Source organism: Panthera pardus, unplaced genomic scaffold (genome assembly GCF_024362965.1).
Source record: "Panthera pardus isolate Hobbes unplaced genomic scaffold, ASM2436296v1 HiC_scaffold_22, whole genome shotgun sequence".
NCBI classification, from domain to species: Eukaryota; Metazoa; Chordata; class Mammalia; order Carnivora; family Felidae; genus Panthera; species Panthera pardus.
The window spans coordinates 57003499-57024743 of record NW_026526788.1 but is presented as its reverse complement, the minus strand read 5'-3'; the positions used below and the strand labels follow the sequence as shown (position 1 = coordinate 57024743).

General features: G+C 34.8%; 1 protein-coding gene across 2 annotated transcripts in view; it reads left to right on the top strand.

The window, feature by feature from the left end:
• Positions 1 to 21245, top strand: part of HPSE2 (heparanase 2 (inactive)) — a 677801-nt gene that overhangs the window by 423670 nt on the left and 232886 nt on the right. For both annotated transcript variants that reach the window (XM_019459090.2, XM_019459091.2), the window contains exons 4-5: positions 5295 to 5468; positions 17172 to 17343. In XM_019459090.2, coding sequence (XP_019314635.1) covers positions 5295 to 5468; positions 17172 to 17343 — 346 coding nt within the window. The remainder of the gene's footprint in view (positions 1 to 5294; positions 5469 to 17171; positions 17344 to 21245) is intronic.

The window sequence follows — 21245 nt, the reverse complement described above, 5'->3', positions numbered from 1 at the left end:
GTCTACTTGGTTTTTAAAGCACCAAGTCCTGAGGAAACTAAGGAAAAGGACCATCATTCATATCTTAGTATGAATTCATCGAGCTTATCTGTTTATAATATAAAGCCGTGATTAGCCTTATTGAAGAAATGGCTTTTTGATAAAATGAGATCTTGAATCTTGGGTTTTTTTTCCCTACATTTAACTTTGGTGCTTCTCTAGTAACTTTTTTGGTTTTCTTCCTCTCTATTATTGCCACAGAACCTCAAAAAATAAGTTGAATGTACCAGGATTGTTCCTTGTTCTTTACCACTCATTCTTTAAGTTTACACCCCAACCTAAATCTAGTTTCTAACCTCACTGTTTAACTGTAATGACTTTTTGTCTGAGTTTGTTTTCTTCTTAATTTCTCGTCATTATGTACTGTCACTAACTAACATCTCCTTGAAAATATCTTCTTTGGGGTTCCTTAAGATGACATTTCTGTGTTCTACTTCTCTGCCCTTTTTCCTGATCTTTATATGCAGACATTTCTTAAGGTTTCATCCTCAGCCTTTTTGTTCTTTAGAAGCCTCAAGAACTTTCACAGCATCAACTATCAGCACCATATAGGTGACTCCCAAGCCTATTCTCCTTTTCAACCCAAGCCCCGGCTCCTTATTTTCAGTTGCCTGCCAGACAAGGCTGCTTAGAATTCTATTTATAGAAGATGCCAGGGAGCCTGGCTAGAAGGCATAGAGGCATTGGCACCCTCTGGTGGAGAGAGTAGAAAGTCATACTTAAGTATCTGCTTGGATGGAACCTGACACCAGATATTCCAAGGAAGATTACATTGGCTGAGCATCTACTAAATGCTCTGTATTCAAATATATGTAATATTCTTTTTTAAAATATATGTAATCTTCTAATAAACTCTAGAGTACATATCCTGAGCTAACAATAATAATTATTAGATCTTTCTTTGGGCCCTTTCAATTTCTTTTTACTTTTTAAAAATTAATTAATTAATTTTTGAGAGAGAATGAACACGACTGGGGGAGTGGCACAGAGAGAGAGAGGGAATCCCAAGCAGGCTCCACAGTGTTGGCACAGAGCTAAACGTGGGCCTTGAACTCACAAACCATAAGATCATGACCTGAGCCAATATCAAGAGTCAGATGCTTAACTGACTGAGCCAAACAGGTGCCCCTGGTCCTTTCAATTTCTTACTAGACCACGTATATGCACTTATATGCAACAGACAGATTTGGCTTGTAAGAATACTTCAGTATGATTTTAAGGCAGAAAATTGCTCTCAGATAGATGCTATGAAGGATACAATGAGATACAGAACTATACTTAAGGAATTTAACAGGTTATCTGGGAAAATAAGCCATTCACTCTGGAAAAGTGACTAAATCAAGTGGTAAATCCTAAGGTAAGATAATGCCATAGATGTCACAAGGCACTCAGATGCTAACAAATTGTGTAGCACCTGTTTAGAGAAGGTCAAGGTCAGTATAGGGAAATTGATGTGTTCAGGAATGGCTTCATGAGGAGGTGGGACTCAAACTTATCCTTAAGGAAATATTTCCCAAACTTCTGGCGCTCTAATTCCCAATTTTTGCCATATTAACAAACCATCTATATTTTTATTTCTCCACACTTTTTCTATATTCACATCTTCTTTTGGGTAAATACCTTTGCCTTGTCTTAAACCATCAGATCAATGAAATCATAGGTTGGATGTGCTTTTGTGTTTGATATATATTTGTTTTTCTAATATACATGAAAACAACGTAGGAAATCCTCATTATGTAAAGGTAATTAATTCCAGAAAAATGCCGCTTAAAGGGAATCAGTTTACCTAAAAAGAATATTAGCCATTCATATTCAATTTTGATGCAAAAGTTTGATTTATAAATGACACTAAAAATTATGAAAATAAATGTAATAAATTGTAAGGTGTTATTGTAACTATGAACAGTTTCAATGAACAGAACATTATTTAATTAAATATTGAGTATTTTTCTGAGAAAATAATTTTTTTCTGACATGAGAATAAATATTAAAAAGACTCTAAAATAGACCTCTCCATCTTTTAATATTCAAATTATTTTTGAGCAGTCTATTGTTATCCTTGTGAATTTTCTCTTGTTCAGTTCACTGACCTAATTCTTCTGAATCCTTATTTGTTGATGGATTTGCATGCGATTTGACCAGTAATCAGACATTATTTTCATTGATTTCATGAAATCCTGCCTCTTTTCTCAGACTTGTAACTTGGTTCTCCACTAGATTTATAATGGCTTTGCATTATATTGGAGAAATTAAAAACACTGATTTGATTAGATAGGATTTTGCCAAGTGGGAAGAATGTTTAAGTCAATTCTCAATTCAACAGTGAATATTTTGGTGCTCAGATGACTTGTTTTTCTATGCATTCTTTAATTCTAGAAGTGCTTTCTCAAACTTTTTATACCAGAGGAACACTTGAATAAATTCTCAAGTTTTAGGGTTCCTTTGGATAAAAATATCTAAATCTCATTGTATGTCAGTGAGATCATTTAGTTGTAGAAATTATTATCCAATAATAATTGCCAATGCTCATTTAAATAGATAGCGGTATTTTCCTGAGAATCTGTTTAGCCAACTTCTTAGCCTATTCTTTTGTAGGTTTCCCTTCCCCAAAAAGCATACCAACTCCAATGTAGGTCAGTGGTATAGATAGAAGATACTTCAGTTTTTCCTTTTTAAAATTTCTACTTGATTTTTTTTTTACCTTAGCCAAGTAGGGCTGGAAGTCTTACCACAAATTTCTATCCTACTATTGAGTATGCTATTCAATATGGGGCGGGGGGGGGGTATGGTATGTGGTACATGGTAAGTATAAGGATAGATTTGTACTAAAAATTACTTTTTAGAAAACCTTTCTTGAAGAGAAAAAGGAAAAACAAATAGTTAACTTTCTTTCCTGAAATTATCCTATCCCTTTCTTTCCTTGTCATGAATTTGCAAATTTGTAAGGCAAACGTAATATGTTTTTGTTAAATAACTGGATTAAGCCAAAATGGGATAAAATTTTACTAAAGGTAGACTTGTTAGGCTTACTTAAAGTTTATGAATTTAATTAATGTTCTTAATATGAAAATAAATTAGCAATGTTGAATAGTAAAGTTAATAAAACTATATGTCAAAGCAATATGAATAACATTATAGCCTAAGACACAATTTTATATAAGACTTTGAAAGAAGCCGTTTTCTTAATGAGTGGCATAGTTACGGTCACATAAGATAATTGTAAAATTAGTAAACACATCTGTTGGTTTCATGATCACTTAAAATTTTTTTAAATGTTTATTTTTGAGAGAGACAGAGCATAAGCGGGGGAAGAACAGAGAGGGAGACACAGAATCTGAAGCAGGCTCCAGGCTCTAAGCTGTCAGCATAGAGCCTGATATGGGGCTTGAACTCACGAAGTGGGAGACCATGACCTGAGCTGAAGTTGGATGCTTAACTGACTAAGCCACCCAGGCGCCCCTCATGATCACTTTAATAGGCTTATAAATGCATTTTAATTTTAATTGCTGTTTTGGAGCTAAAAAGAAATGATTTAGTTTATTATTAAGAAATAATTGTTTATTAAATTAAGTCTATTAAAGAAATAATTATTTCTTTAATGTGAACCTATACTTTTTGTTGTTGCAAACTACTAGACTCTGGGTTAAATGTGAGATAAATTCCCATGGATTTTATTTTTAACTAAAATGAGACAGTTTCTGTCCTTGTTCTTGGTGCTTCTTAAAAACTACTTTCCCATATATGTAAGAAAATAAAAATGACAACCCGCTCCCCCTTCCCCACTTCAAAAACTGATAATGGACTCAACCAAATGATCATGGTTCTGCTTTACAAGACTTAAGGTCTTATAACAATTGCTAATGGGGCACTTTGGTCACTCTGCATCATCTTTTGTAGAACCCTCTAGTGTTCCACAGAACCCCATTTGAGAAACTCTGCTCTAGGGACTGGGATAGTGAATACTAGATAGAGTAAGGCGAATCCTTGTACATAATTATTAACCTAATTTTTTTTTCAATCTGTTTATCACTTAAAGTCATATCATCCATACCTTGCAAAACACTGTCTAAAAGGACAAGTAAGATCTGGGTATGTTAGGAAGAGGAAAAAAGGTATGCTAAATGAGAATAATTAGAGCAAAGCCTAATGCAGCAGGGGATTCTGTGATAAACGGAACTGGCTGACACCAACAAAGAATTCATTGATAACAGTAGAGAGGCTTGAAGCAGGGAGAAAATTATGGTTGAGTCATAGAGTCCTTGAAGTAAAGAAGAAGAAAGTCTTAAAAATCAACTAAGGTTTTTTTTTTTTTTTTTTTAAGTTTATTTATTTTGAGATAGAGAGCATGGGAAGGGTAGAGAGAGAGAGGATCCCAAGCAGACTCCACACTGTCAGCACAGAGCTCAGTGCAGGGCTTGATCCCATGAACCGTGAGATCATGACCTGGACAAAATCAAGAGTTGGGTGTTTAACTGATTGAGCCACCCAGGAGCCCCTAAAAAAATCCACTAAGGTTTGAAGGGTGAGTGAAACTGATGAAAGAAATTGGAAGAAGGATGAATCTGGAAGTAGATAGGCAAATACAGATATTGTTGTGATAATTCATACAAGTGAAACTGAGAGCGAGAACCAAAATAGTGGCAATAGATATGAAGGAATGGGGTGGGTATGGGACATGTGAGTAGAACTGATGGTATGAGGGATCAAACCAACAATGAATATATTTACCCTAATGGTGTTTCCATTCTCAGAAATATTAGAAATGTGGAATTGAGTGGATTTTTTTGAAGTGCTGCTAGGCTGAGCAATTTTCCCAGACTTACCAGCCAGTCATCTTTCCTGGCCTTGCCTACCAACACTATTCCTATCATTTCATAAAGGAATACAGACCCAGCAGTGTCAGATCCTCTGATTTTTCAAGAGAAGCTAGAAATCTAGCTACTTTGTAATACCATCCCATTTTTAAATGTTAGCAATCTATTTTTTGTTGTTGTTGTTAACAATAACATACTGTGGACTAGACTTGGTTGCTAATTTGCAACCTATGTCTAGAATTGTGTGTGCTGCTTTCTAAATCACTTCAAAATGTACTCTGAACCAAAAGGTAATATAATCCTTCTGAAGCCTCTCTGCATAATTCCTAGCAGGAATTAATTAGCAGGAAGCTCATAGAAAGCCTTTTTGTAGTAGCTAATAATTTCCTTTTGTTGGAATGTTGATTTTAAAGTTACAAGCCTTATTCTGCTTCTTCCCAGCCAGGTCTCTAGACAAACTTTATAACTTTGCTGATTGTTCGGGACTCCACCTGATATTTGCTCTAAATGCACTGCGTCGTAATCCAAATAACTCCTGGAACAGTTCTAGTGCCCTGAGTCTGTTGAAGTACAGTGCCAGCAAAAAGTACAACATATCTTGGGAACTGGGTAATGGTAAGTAAAGCTGTCATTTCCTCTGAATTGACAAGATAAAAAATAAGTTGGCCCGGGACATAGCCTCAGTTAGACCATCTCTAGCATACTGGCCCAGAAAACACTTGGGATGTTTCACTTCATATTAAGGACAACACAAGAATCTGGTAAAAGAATACTATTGGCCAAAGGATCTGAATAGACATCTCTCCAAAGAAAAAATATAAAAGTCTGAAAAACACATGAAAAGATACTCAACTACATTAGCCATCAGGGAAAACCAAATCAAAACCACAATGATAGAGTACTTCACACCCACTAGGATGCCAATAATAATAATTTTAAAAAAAGATTATAGTAACAACTATTGGCAAGAATGTGGAGAAATTGGAACCCTCATATACTGCTGGTGGGGATGTAAAATGGTATAGCCACTTTGGAAAACAGTCTGGCAATTCCTCAAAAAGTTAAACGTGGTGTTGCTATATGACCTAGCAGTTCTACTCCTGAGTATATATTTAAGAGAAATGAAAACATAAGCCCACAGAAAAACTTATACACAAGTATTTATAGTAGCATTATTCATAATAGCCAAAAAATGGAAACAACCCAAATGTCTATCAACTGATGAATGGGTAAATAAAATCTGGTATAGCCATGTGATGGAATATTATCTAGCCATTAAAAAGGAATGAAGTACTGACACCCACTACAACATAGATGAACCTTGAAAAGATTGTGCTAAATAAAAAAACCCAGTCACATATTTATATAAAATGCCCAAAATAGGTAAATGTAAAGAAACAGAAAGTAGATTAGTGGTTGCCAAGGGCTAGGGGAGTGAGATGATAAAAATGTTCTAGAATTTATTGTGATGATTACACAGCTGTGTAAACATACTTAAAACCATTGAGTTATATACATTAATGTGATGATTGTATAGGTATAAATTATATCTCAACATTGCTGTTACCAAAAACAAGGGAAAAATACTGTTAGTCTTTTTTATTTTAAAGGGCATATGATGCATATTTTCTGCCACTGGTTAGTGACAAAAGCCTTAGAGTTACTTCCTTAGGGAATTTACATTTGTAATTATCAACAATATTGTCATCTTATAGTTGATAGTATTTAGTTTACATAGCATATCCAAATACTCTTCTATTTGGACCTTAAAGTCCTAAATGAAGTGCCTAATAAAGGACATATCATGCAGGTGAGGAAATATGTTGAAAAAGGTAAAGAGAATTGCTAAAGACAGCAGGAAGTACTAAATCTATGTCAGGAACTTGGGACTTCTAACAGAAAGGGAGGTACTTTCTACTACCTTCTGGTTATTTTTCTTTAGTGGTATTAAAACTTCTTGGCTTTCTTCACTTCCTTCCACTTTCCTTCAACAAATAGTTATTGACTGCCTAGTATGTGCCAAAGGCATATTATACTACACTATACTAGTTTTGAGAGATATAATAGTAAATGCCAGATAAATATCCTTGCCTACATTCTAGTAGAGGAGATAGATAATAAAATGGATTTGAAAACAGTTCATCATTATCTTCTCTCACACAATATTTTTGTCCTATAGCAATTCAAACTGAAATGCTCAACTTGACCCTATTGTTTTTATAACAATTAATTAATGCACCCCTCTGTTCAGTCCCTCCTGTCTCCTCCTACCCTTTCTCCTTCCCCCACTCTCACTCTCCTTCTCCCCCTTCCTTCCTCTTCAATTTGCAATTCAATTAACAAATGTATATACTCCTACAACCACCTCTGAAACCAATTTTAGAACATTTCCATCACTCCAGAAAGATCCCTCATCCCCATTTGCCATCAATTCCTGTAACCATGCCCAGTCTCAGAAAACTCTAATCTGTTTCTCATCTATAGATTTGTCATTTATGGACATTTCATATAACTGGATCATATAATAGTCTTTTGCATCTGACTTCTTGCACATAGCATGTTTTTCAAATTTATCCATGCTGTAGCATGTAAAAGTAGTTCATTCCTTTTTATTGCTGAATAGTATTCCAGTGTGTGACTATATATCACATTTTGCTTTTCCATTTACCAGATGATGGACATCTGGATTGTTTCTACTTTGGGGCTTTGATAAATAATGCTGCCATAAACATTCACATACAAGCCTTTGTGTGGATATATGCTTTTACTTATCTTAGGAAGATACCTGGGAGGGGAATAGAGTTACTAATCATATGGTAAATTTGTTTATTTTTGTTTTTTAACAACTGCCAAATTATTTTTCTTCTCTAACAATGTATAAGGATTCTAGGTTTTCTACATCTTTGGAAACACTTGTTAATGTCTGTCTCTGATTATAACCTTTCTAGTGAGTTTGAAGTAGTATCTTAATATGGCCGTAATTAGCACTTCCTTAATGACAAATGATATTGAATGGCTTTTCATGTGCTTATCAGCTATTCTTACATCTTCTTTGGTGAAACGTCTGCGCAAATCTTTTGCCCTTTTAACTGAGTTACCTTATTATTGAGTTGTAAAAGTTTTAAATATATTCTGGATATGAGTTCTTTGTCAAATATATGATTTGCAAATATTTTCCCCAGTCTATAGCTTATCTTTGCATTTTCTTTATGGCATCCTTTGAAGTGTAGAAGTTTTGAATTTTGATAAAGTTCAATTTATCAATTTTTAATTTTATGGGTCATACTTTTGGTATCATTTCTTTGCTTAACCCAAAATCACAAAGTGTTTGTTTGTTTTCTTCTAAAAGTTCTATAGTTTTTGCTCTTACATTTGAGCTACAAGTTAATATAACAAATTAATTTTTGAGTATAGCATGAATTTAGAGTCTAAATTCATCTTTTTGCATGTGAATATCAAGTCGTCCAGCATTATTTAAAAGATTATCCTTTCCCTATTGAATTCTCATAACACTGTTGCCAAAAATCAACCAAAAATGGATTTATTTCTGGACTCCTAATTCTGTTCCACTGATAAGTATGTCTGTCCCTATACTAGGACTACATTGTCTTGATTACAATAGCATTGTAATGAGTTTTGAAATTGGGAAGTATAAATCATCCAACTTTGTTCTTTTTTAAAAATTGTTTTGGCCATCCTAGGTGTTTGCATTTCCACACAAATTTTAGGATCAGTTTTTTAATTTTCTCAATAAAGCCTGCTGGAATTTTAATAGAGATAACATTGAATCTATAGATCATTTGGGGGAGAATTGCCATCTTAACAATACTGAGTCTTCCTGTCCATCAACATAAATTATCTCCCCATTTATTCAATTTTTAATTTCAGTAATGTTTTGTAGTTCTTAGTGTTCAAGTTTTGCACTCTTTTTGTTAAATTTAATCTTAGGTATTTTATTTTTTTCCCATGCAATTGTGAATGGAATTATTTTCTTAATTTCATTTATGTATTGTACATGGCTAGTATTTAGAAATATGATTGATTTTATATATTGATCTTTTATCCTCCAGCTTTGCTGAATTTATTTCTTAGATCTTGTATTTTTTCCCCCACATGTGTGAGTCATTTAGGATTTTCTACGTGCAGCATATGTTGTCTCAGAATACAGACAGTTTTACTTCTTTCTACACAATTGCGATGCTTTTTATTTCTTTCCTTAGCTGACTGCACTGGCTAGAACCTCTAATACAAATGTTGAATATAAGTGGCAAGAGTACACATTCCTGCTTGTTCACAGTCTTAGGGGTAAAATGTTAAATATTTCAGCATTAAGCATGATGTTTTGCCATTAAGCTTTCAGTATTTCATCATACTATTTATAAGATTGCAGAATTCCCTTTCTACTCATAGTTGTTGATAATATATATCAGGAATGAGTGTTGGATTTTGTCAAATGTCTCTTTTTTTTTGCACCTATTGAGATGATAATGTGTTTTTGGTCTTCTATTAATATGATATTTTACATTAGTTGGGTTTTTTAAGTTTTTTTTAATATATACATATATATATATATTTTTTTTTTTTTTTTTTTTGAGGGCGAGAGAGAGAGAGGGAGAGAGAGCGCACACTAGTGGGATAGAGGCAGGGAGAGAGGGAGACACAGAATCCAAAGCAGGCTCCAGGCTTTGAGCTGTCAGCACAGAGCCTGATATGGGGCTTGAACCCACAAACTGCTAGATCATGACCTGAGCTGGTTAGACGCTTAACTGACTGAGCCACCCAGGCACCCCTTCTTTAGTTGGGTTTTTGATATTAAATCAATCTTGCATTCCTGATGTATATCCTATTTATCCACGGTATTATAATACTTCTTATATATTGCTGGGTTCACTTTGTAACTCTTTTGTTGGGGATTTCTTGGTCTATATTTATGAGGGATATTCATCTGTAATTTTCTTTTCTTGTGATGTCTTTGTTTGATTTTGGTATCAGGAGAATAATGGCCTCATAAAATGAGCTGAGAAGTGTTCCCTCTTCCTCCATATTCTGGAAGAGTTTGTGAAGGATTGGTATTATTTTTTCTTCAAATATTTGACAGAATTCACCAATTAATCTATCTGAGCTTTCTTTGTGGAAATATTTATAATGACTAATCCAGTGTCTTTTGTTGTTATAGGCCTATTCATATTTTCTATCTCTTTTTGAATTGGTTTTAGTAATTTGCATCTTTATCAGAAGTTTTTTATTTTATCTAAGTTATTTAATGGCATAAAGTTGTTCATAGTAGTCCCTTATCCTTTTAATTACTGTGAGGACCTTAGTGGTGTCCCTTCTTTCATTCCTAATTTTGATACCCTGTGACTTCTCTCTTTTTTCTTGATCAGTCCAACTAAAGGTATGTCAGTTTTGTTGATCTTTTCAAAAAACCAACCTTTGCTTTTATTGATTTTCTCTATTTTTTTATGTCATTGATTTCCACTCTAATTTTTATTATTTCAGTCCTTCTTCTTGTTTTGGGTTTAGTTGTCTCTTCTTTTCCTGCTTTCTTAAGATAGAAGCTTAGATTACTAATTTGAGATATTTCTTTTTTTCTAATATAGGAGTCTTTTTATCTCCTAAACAACAGGAATTTATTTTCTTACTGTTCTGGAAGCCCAAAGTCCAGAATCTAGGTATCAGCAGACCTGGTTTCTTTTGAGGCTTCTCTTCTTTGTTTGCAGATGGGCAACTTCTGTGTTCTCATATGGCCTTCTCTCTGTCTGTGCATCCCTAATATCTCATTGTGGCTCTCTCTTTTATTTTAAGAACACCTTTTTTTAGAGCAACTTTAGGTTCACAGCAAAATTGAAAAGAAAGTAGAGATTTCCCTTATATTCCCTGCTTCCACATATGCATAGCCTACCCCACTATCAACATCCCCCACCAGAGTGGTTCACTTTTTACAATTGGTGAACCTACAGTGATACATCATAATCATCCTGAGTCTATAGTTTACATTATGATTTACTTTAGTATGAACATACTATGGATTTGGGCAAATGTTCAATGACATATCCAGCACTATTGTGTCATACAAAATATTTTTACTGCCCTAAAAATCCTCTATGGTCCATCTATATATCCCTTCCTCCTGTCCTCAACCTTTGTCAACCACTGATCTTTTTTTTACTCTCTCCCTAATTTTGTTTCTCCTAGAATGTCATATAGTTGGAATTATACACTATGTAGCCTTTTCAGGTTGGCTTATTTCACTTAATGTTATGCATTTAAGGTTCTTCCATGGCTTGCTACCTCATTTCTGTTTAGTACTAAATAATATTCCATTGTGTAGAGGTACCACATTTTATGTATCCATTCACCTATGGAAGAAAATCTTCAGTGCCTCCAAGTTGTGGCATGAATACAGCATGAATACAGCTGCCATAAATCCATGCATAGCCAAAAGTAAAAACATAAATTTTCAGCTCTTTTGGGCAAATAACAGGGAGCACAATTGCTGCATCATATAGTAAGAGTATGTTTTGTTTTATAAGAAACCACCAAACTCTTCCAAAATGACCATATCAATTATCATTTCTGCCAGCAATGACTGAGCATTCCTGTTGCTTCACATTCTACATAGTTTTTGGTGCTGTCAGTGTTAACAATTTTTGGTCATTCTAATAGTATAGAGTTGTATTTAATTGTTTTAATTTGCATTTCACTGATGACATATGCGGAGCATCTTTTCATATTGTTTTTATCTTTTCACATTTTTTATTTGCCATTTGTATATCTCCTTTGGTGAGGTGTCTGTTGAAGTCTATGTCCCATTTTTAAATTGGGTCATTTGTTTCTTTTTTGCTAATTTTTAAGAGTTCTTTGTATATTTTAGATAACAGTCCTTTATCAGATGTGTCTTTTGCAAGTATTTTCTCCCAATTTGTGGCTTGTCTTCTCATTCTCATAAAATTGTCTTTTGCAGAGCAAATACTTTTAATTTTAATCAAGTCTAATTAATCAATTATTTCTTTCATGGATTGTGCATTTGGTGTCATCCCATGTGCTTTTACATACTATATTTTTATTTTCATTTCATTAAAAATATTTTCTAATTCCACTTTCTTCTTTGACTCATGGATTATTTAACTTCCAAATATTTATAGATGTCTCAAATTTCTTTCTGTTGTTGAATTCTAGTTTAATTCTGTTGTGAGAAGGGCACATACATTAAATGATTTAATCCTTTTAAATATAAGACCTGTTTGATGGCTTACCATATGGTCTATCATGAAGGATGTTCTATATACACTAAAAAAAGAATGGGTATCCTACTGTTGAGTGGAGTGTTCTAAGGATATCAATAAGGTCAAGTTGGCTGATGGTGTTATTTAAGTTTCCTATATCAATGCTAATTTTCTGCCGAGTTGTTCTACTGATAACTAAGAATACCATATTGAAGTCTCCTATTATTGTTGGATTTTCTATTTTTCTATTTAATTTTGTTTCATGTATTTTGGTGTTCTGTTTTTGGTATGTATATGTTTATAATTGTTATATATTCCTGACAAATTAACACTTTTATCATTATAAAATGCCCCACATTATGTCTAGTAACACTGTTGTCTTAAAGTCTATTTTGTCTGATACTAGTATTGTCATTCCAGCTCTCTTATGGTTACTGTTTGCATGGTATATCTTTTTTCATCCTTTTACTTTCAACCTATTTGTATCTTTTACTTTAAAGTATGTCTGTTTAGTTGGATCTTAGTTTTCTTATTCATCCTGACAGTTTCTGCTTTTAATTGGAGTGTTCAATTCATTTACATTTAATGTAATTGTTAATATTGTTGAATTTATATCTGCCATCTTGCTGTTTTCCATTTATTTCATTTTTTGTTCCTCTGTTTATCCTGTACTGCCTTTATTTTTTACCATTTTATTTAATTTATTATTTTTAATTTACATCCAATTTAGCATATAGTTCAACAATGATTTCAGGAGTAAGATTCCTTAATGCCCTTAACCATTTAGCATACCCCCCTCCCACAACCCCTCCAGTAGCCCTCTGTTTGTTCTCCATATTTAAGAGTCTGTTTTGTCGCCCTCCCTGGTTTTGCTTCCCTTCCTTCCCTTATTTTCATCTGTTTTGTATCTTAAAGTCCTCATATGAGTGAAGTCATATGATGTTTGTCTTTCTCTGACTAATTTTGCTCAGCATAATACCCTCTAGTTCCATCCACATAGTTGCAAATGGCAAGATTTCATTCTTTTTGATTGCCGAGTGATACTCCATTGTATATATATGCCACATATTCTTTATCCATTCATCCATTGATGGACATTTGGGCTCTTTCCATACTGTGGCTATTGTTGATAGTGTTGCTATCAACATTGAGGTGCATGTTTCCCTTCAAAAAAGCATACCTGTATCCCTTGAATAAATACCTAGTAGTGCAACTGATGGGTCATAGGGTAGTTCTACTTTTAACTTTTTGAGGAACCTCCATACTGTTTTCCAGAATGGCTGCACCAGTTTGCATTCCCACCAGCAGTGCAGAAGAGATCCTCTTTCTCCGCATCCTCGCCAACATCTGTTGTTGCCTGAGTTGTTAATGTTAGCCATTCTGACAGGTGTGAGGTGGTATTTCATTGTAGTTTTGATTTGTATTTCCCTGATGATGAGTGATGTTGAGCATTTTTTCATGTGTCAGTTGGCCATCTGGATGTCTTCTTTGGAGAAGCGTCTATTCATGTATTTTGCCCATTTCTTCCACTGGATTATTTGTTTTTTAGGTGTTGAGTTTGATAAGTTCTTTATTGATTTTGGATACTGACCCTTTATCTGATATGTCATTTGCAAATATCTTTTCCCATTCCGTCAGCTGCCTTTTAGTTTTCCTGATTGTTTCCTTCACTGTGCAGAAGCTTTTAATTTTGATGAGGTCCCAGCAGTTCATTTTTGCTTTTGTTTCCCTTGCCTCAGGAGATGTGTTGAATAAAAAGTTGCTGTGGCCAGGGTCAAAGAGGTTTTTGCCTGCTTTCTCCTCGAGGATTTTGATGGTTTCCTTCTTACATTTAGGTCTTTCATCCATTTTGAGTTTATTTTTGTGTATGGTATAAGAAAGTGATCCAGATTCATTTTTCTGCTTGTCACTGTTCAGTTTTCCCAGCACCATTTGCTGAAGAGACTGTCTTTATTCCATTCCACTGATTATTCCTTCCTGCTTTGTCAAAGATTAGTTGGCCATATGTTTGTGGGTCCATTTCTGGGTTCTTTATTCTGTTCCATTGATCTGAGTGTCTGTTTTTGTGCCATCCTGTACTGCCTTTTTATGCAGAAGAGATATTGTATAATGTACCACTTTCATTTCTTTGTTTTTATTTTGTTTTACTTATTTTCCTAGTAATTTCTTATTGTAATATATCTGAATTCATTACAATCTATTTTAGAGTAATTCTAACTTAATTCCACTTAACTATAGAAAATTTACTCCAATAGAACTCCATTTCTCTGTTTTGTAGCCATTATTATTATAAACATTACATTTTCATATGTCATAAGCCCAACAACACAGTTTTATAATTTTTGTTTTTATGCAACTATTATTCAAATTCATTAAAAAAGAGTAACGGAGGGGTGCCTGGATGGCTCAGTTGGTTAAGTGTCTGACTTTGGCTCAGGTCATGATCTCCCAGTCCATGGATTTGAGCCCCATGGACTCTCTCTCTCTCTCTCTCTGTCAAAATTAAATAAACTTAAACAAAGGAGAGTAATGGATATTTTCAACTATCTTTTATATTTTCTATGTAATTGCCATTACTAGTGTTCTATATTTCTTTGTGTGGTTTTGAGTCACCATCTGGTATCATTTCCTTTCAACCTAAAAGACTTCCTTTCTTATTTCTTGTAAGGCAGATTTTCTCACAAGTTCTGTTCTTTGTTTCTCTGGTTAAGGTCTAAATTTTGGGACACCTGATGGCTTAGTCGGTTAGGCATCTGACTCTTGATTTTTGCTCGGATCATGATCTCGTGGTTTGTGAGTTTGAGCACCCCATCAGGCTCTGCACTTCAAAATAAATAAACTTAAAAAAAAATCTTTAAGATGTAAATTTTGTTTTCAGTTCTGAAGGATAGATTGCTACATATAGAATTCTTGGCCAATTTTTTTTTCTTTCAGCATTTTGAATATGTCATTCTACAGTCTTCTGACCTCCATTATTTCTGGTAAAAATTCAGCTGATAATTTCATTGTGTTCCTCTGTATGTGAAGAGTTATTTCAGGTCCCAGATTTTCATTTGATCATTTTTATAATGTCTCTCTTCATTTATATTTGATTAGTCGATACAATCATACTTTCCTTTAATTTTGTATTGTTCCTGTTAGTTCTATGAACATATTTATGATAGTAGTTTTGAAGTCCTTCTCCCTTAGGAGACAGTTTCCATTGACTACTTTTTTTTTCTTCTTTATGGATCCCTCTATCCTATCTCTTTGCATGCTGTAATTTTTGTTGTTGTTGAAAACTATACATTTTAAATAATATGTTGGAACAACTCTAGATTCCAAATCCTCCATCTCAGAGGTTGTTTCTGTTGTTTCTTTTTTATTTGTTTGTTTAGTAACTTACCTGGACTAATAGTGTAGCATCTGTCTCTTTTGCATTTTATAGCTGCTGATATATCTTGTTTTTCTATTTTTTAATCATTGTCTAGGCCAGCTTCCTAAAGATTGCCCCTGAGTCATCATAGCTTAATGGTGAGACAATGATTGATTAGAGGTTGTGCTTACCTTAAGCCAGTAAGACTTCTAACCTTTGCCAGTGGATCTGTGTGTGATTTGGGGAACACATTCCAAATTTAAACAGTTTACAATTCTCACTGACTTTTCCTTTTTGACATGCTTTGTTATGTCCCCTTTATGAATGTGCTAGGTTTCACATTCATCTGTCAGTACATGGATAGTTAGTGCCCTCTCCAGTCTACTGAGCACACACAGCTTTCCAGACTACAAAGGGTATGTGTGGGCTTATCAAGGCCCACTGTGACTGTCCTATTCCCAAAATTTCCCTGTTAAATTTCTTGCAAGTCTGCTGGTCAATTTCTTGACCCTACCAGTATCAAAACTTGTAGGTAACCAAGGTGTTGGCCTTACCTGGGGCATGTGCTTCATTCCAAATCAAGTTAGCTCTTTCCAGCAGTGGAGCTGCTGGTTTTTAGGATTTTCCTTGCCCTTTTAGAACACCAAGTTAATAGAAACTGAGGGAGGATGTTGTACTCTAAATTGTTTAACCCAGCCACTTTGTTATTATTGAAAATTAAGATTTTCTTTTGCTTTCTTTTTTTTTTTTATTAACCATTTGTTTATTTTTGAGAGACAGAGAGAGACAGAGTGCAAACAAGGGAGGGGCAGAGAGAGAAGGAGACACAGAATCTGAAGCAGACTCCAGGCTCTGAGCTGTCAGCACAGAGCCTGACGTGGGGCTTAAATGCATGAACTGTGAGATCATGACCTGAGCCGAAGTCGGATGGTTAACTGACTGAGCCCCCCGGACACCCCAAGATTTTTCTTTTTGGTACAATGACCATCTTTATAAAGCCTTGCTTTCTTACCATTTATATCAGTTTCCTAAGCCTGTCATGACAAATTACCACAAACTCAGTGGTGTAAAACAGCAGAAATTTAGTCTCTCACAGTTCAAGGAACCAGAAGCCCAAAATCAGAGCATTGCCAGGGCTGATTCCTTCTGGAGGCTCTATGGGAGAATCTACTCTATGCCTTGCTCTTAGCTTCTGGTAGCTACCAGCGATCTTTGGCATAACATCATCCCTCCAGTCTTTGTCTCTGTCGACACATGGCCCTCTTCCCAGTATGTCTGTGTACCTGAACCTCCCTCTCCTTCCTTTTATAAAGACACCAGTCGCTTGATTTAGGGTACACCCTGATCCCATATGGCCTCATCTTAACTACATCTTCAAAGACCCTATTTCCAAATAAGGTCACGTTCTGAAGTTACAGGTGGACATGAACTTTGGGAGACAATATTCAACCCAGTATTATTCATTATAATTCATTATAAAGTATCACCCAAAATCAGTATGGTCTCTCTTTTGTGGAGTAGGAGATCTTTTGAAAGATTCATTTGAAAATGAGGAGAATGGTAAAATAGCACTTGACTTTTTGTTATGATGGTTCCTCGAGTTAAACTAGTTCACACCCTCTTTTTGGGTATTTTATTCACATTGTTAAGAAAAAAGCAGAGAGATATGTGGACAGGAAAGGGTTGGCAGAGCCTTACCCTTCTCAACTCTGACTTGCATGTCTGCTTTTAATCTAGAGCCAAATAACTATCGAACCATGCATGGCCGGGCAGTAAATGGCAGCCAGTTGGGAAAGGATTACATCCAGCTGAAGAGCCTGTTGCAGCCCATCCGGATTTACTCCAGAGCCAGCTTGTATGGCCCTAATATTGGGCGGCCCAGGAAGAACGTCATCGCCCTCCTAGATGGGTAGGTCATATTTTTTAGCAGTTCATATGACACTATTCATAAGTGTAATGGATTAATGTATTTGTATTTTTCCTGGTTACTTGTAGTCTTAAGAAAGATGGAGAGACTTTTTCCATAGTGACTTCCCCAACTCTAAATTAATGATTCTCCATCAAACAGCGGAAGAACTTCTCATCTCTCCAGGCCTTCCACAGTCAGCAGGAGGTGGTGGGACTGGGGAAGGGTATCACAATCTCTTGGGCAGGTTGGAAGGGATTACATTTTTTAAAAAACACATTTAATATTAAAGCATTTGATTGCATTTTATATTTTTAAAAAGTCAAAATACTATTACTGTATTCTTGTGACCTCTTATAGAAAGTAAACCTTAACATAACCCTAGCCGTTGGAGCTGGATTAAAAATTTGAGAATCACTATTACTACTTGTAGATTCAAGCACTACTTAACTGATAGACTCATTAGTAGGTATTCTAGAGAATTGCTACCATGTGATTACTTTGACTGAATCTAATAATCATTTTAAGCATTGGTTATGGATGAGGCACTATGCCCAGTCTTGCTGGTGGGCCAGGCCCAATTGAACCCATGCAGGTTAGGTCCAGTTATATAGGGTCAAAGGGAATGTCTGAGAGAATGGTATGAGGAAGGCTGAAGAAGAGGAAGGCTGTATGTTGAATCCAAGACCCAAAGTGGAGATGTGACTTAAGCAGGAAGGGTGGGAACTATGAAGTGGGGAGAGTCAAAAGTTCCCCCAGAACACAGAGTATGCACCAAGACCCACCTGTTATGTGCCATCCTGTCATACTCTGGGATGAATATGGTTACTCCTGAGAATTCAAAGATGAGTAAGACATTTTCCAGTGAAGTGCACGTTCTAAATGAGGTTAGATAAATGCCATATGAATACAAAGAGAGATTATCTGAGGAGAGAAACCTTTGGCTAACCTCCAGGATGGCCCTTGTGACTTAATGGCTCTTAGAACTCTCTCTCCTCCTTTTGTGGTGCCCTAGTCTTGATCTAAGGTAATTAACATAGCAGACATTATTGAAGGTTTGGGAAAGCATACAGATTTACAGTGTAACAACATTAATAACCTGAAATTTAATTTTAGGCACTTTCCTTTTTACAAAGAATCCCTAAGTCCTTACTTCAGCTCTCCTTTCCCCATCCTTCTCTTTTCTCCCCTTGTCTCTCAAGAGCAACTTCCCCTTTTTCTTACACAACAATTTCATGATTTTGGCTCCTACCCACAAATTCAGCTCTTGGTTTCCTTTTGCATACTTTCACTGAACTTTAAAATTACTCTGTGTGTGTGGGGGGGGGGGGGGGGTGTTGTGATGGAAATAGGTTGATTTCATTTTATGTATTACAATTGAGGAATAAGAATCACATGTATAGAACTTTATTCATAGTTCATAATATATAATAAAGCAAGGTGTGTAACTATCATTTTAATCCATGTAGTTATTCTTTTGGATTGTCCTTTTTCCGTAATGATTTCATCAATGTATTTCATGGTACTGAAATGCCTTTTCACTAACATGGCCTACAGGGTCAATTCACTCATCCTGCAACGTTCCTTGAGTAACTGCTATGTTCTGGGTGTTATGTTCAGAATTAGGAATGTAATCATAAACAAAAACAGATACTTTCTCTGCCTTCATGGAGTATACAGTATGGTTAGGGAGACATGGAGATTAATTAGCTGATCTTAAAATTAAGACAATAACAAGGAGAGGAACATGGTGCTATGAATGACTATAAAGGCTGGGATTTAACTGAGTTAGGAGGTCATGGAATATGGAGTCCACTTCCCCATACATCCAAAAACTAATAGGACTCCAGAGAATAGAGAAAGTCATTTAGGGAAAAGGAAAGGTACTGATAAGAACTTTTAAAAATTTTATATGCCAGAAAAAATGGAAATTTATCTTTATTAATGTGTATGTAATAAATATACAGTGAATTATAACTTGAAACACATAAACATTCCCAGCAACTCAACCAACAATAACAAAAATGTCAGCACTCTAAATTACCAGCTCTTTTCCAATCCTCCTGGTTATACCGATATAGTTTTACATAGTTATGATCATTCTACATGCATCATTTTGAGTTCTGCATTTTTTATTCATTGCTTTATGTTGCCCTTTTATTATTTCTACATAGTTTTCATATTTGTCATTCTTAATAGCAATGAAATATTCCATTGCATTAATGTACCAAAGTCTGCTTAAACATTCCCTCACTGCTGGGCATTTGGGTTGTTTCCAGTTTTTGTCTGTAATATATAGCACAGCTATAAACATCTTTATACAAATAGGTTTTTTATTTCTTTTGAATTATATCCTTGGGCTATATTCCAAAAAGTTGTGTTTCTGGGTCAAAGTATATGATAATTTTTATGGCTTTCATATTTGTTGCCAAATTTCTTTTCAGAATGACTTCACCAGGTTGTGGGGCAGCAGTGTATTAGTATATCTTTTCCCCCAATACCCCACAGCAATGACTATAGTCATTTTTATTCATTTACTCTAGTTTAATTAATGCAAGACTATGCCACATGGCTGTTTAAATTAGAATTCTGTTAACTATGAAAAGAACTGAACATTTTCCAAATCCTTAGGTTGTCTCCTTTCCCGGTATCCCACGTTTGGTTAATGACACCATAACCATTTGCCCGAGGTGCGGACCAGGAGGCCATTTTACATTCATTCCTCTATTTTGTTCACATACTCCATTAGTTAGTTATTAAGTTCTGTTATTTCTGACTTCTTAGTATCACTCACATCCCAGCTTCTTCTCATTTTTATTTTAAACCTTATCATTCTTTCTCTTAAATAGTTTTTCTATATGTAGTCTCAGACTCTAATTATTTCTCCATATATTTCTTCTGAGTAGTTTTCTCTTCTTTAATACAGCATGTGGTGAAATCACTCTTGCTTGAAATCCAAACACTTTCACATGCACCCCTGGCCTGTAGGGTCTAGTGCCTGCCTCACTTTGCAGCTAGGAATCAGCTATACCCCCTGTGCACAATCTGCCCTTAACTATATCAAAGTATACCTATGCCCCTTTTTAGTTTGTGTAATTTTCTTTGGAATATCACTCTCTACTCTCATTTTTCTTCTTTCCAATAGGTCTTCTCTGACATCCTCAGGCAGAATTTCTTACCATCGCCTCTGTCTTTATAATAGCATTTTAAATTTTTTTTCTCTAGCACTTATCAAATTGATGATAAATTATTTATTTATATATCTGCCTTCCCTAATAGACTGTGGACTAGGATCAGGACATGGTCTATATTTTACTCATTTAGCCTCAGAACCTATGAATACTGTAGGTGTCTTATAAATGCTTATTGAATGAATGTTGACTTATTCAACAGCTGGTTCTAAATTCATTGATCTAAAAGCAGTATGCATAAATGTGATTGTGAAGCATTGTAAATCATTGTATAGTAATTTAAATAAATTATGGTGATTTATATAAATCATAATCATTAGCTTTAGCTTTACAGAACCAGTTTTAAGCTTTTTTTCTTAGGTAGTTACAGGACTAAACAGGAATATCTTCTCAGGATATAACTTCACTAGGACAGCAATAGAAACATGAAGTCTCATGTTTCTTCAGGGACTAACATATTGCCTGGAATATGAGAAATAGTTCATAAAATGCTTGTTTTATTATTTCCATTTCCTCATTGGTGAACTGCCCTTTTTTTAGTCAGTGATTTGTATCTAAAGTGTAAGCATTGTTCTTTAGGGTTATATCAGTTTCCTGTTTCTCTTTTGTAAACTTGTATGCAACATCTATATAATGATAATTTTATCTGAATCTATTGCTTTTCTTGTTACTTTGAAACATGTTTTTGTTTTTTCAGAAGTTTATTTTTATTAT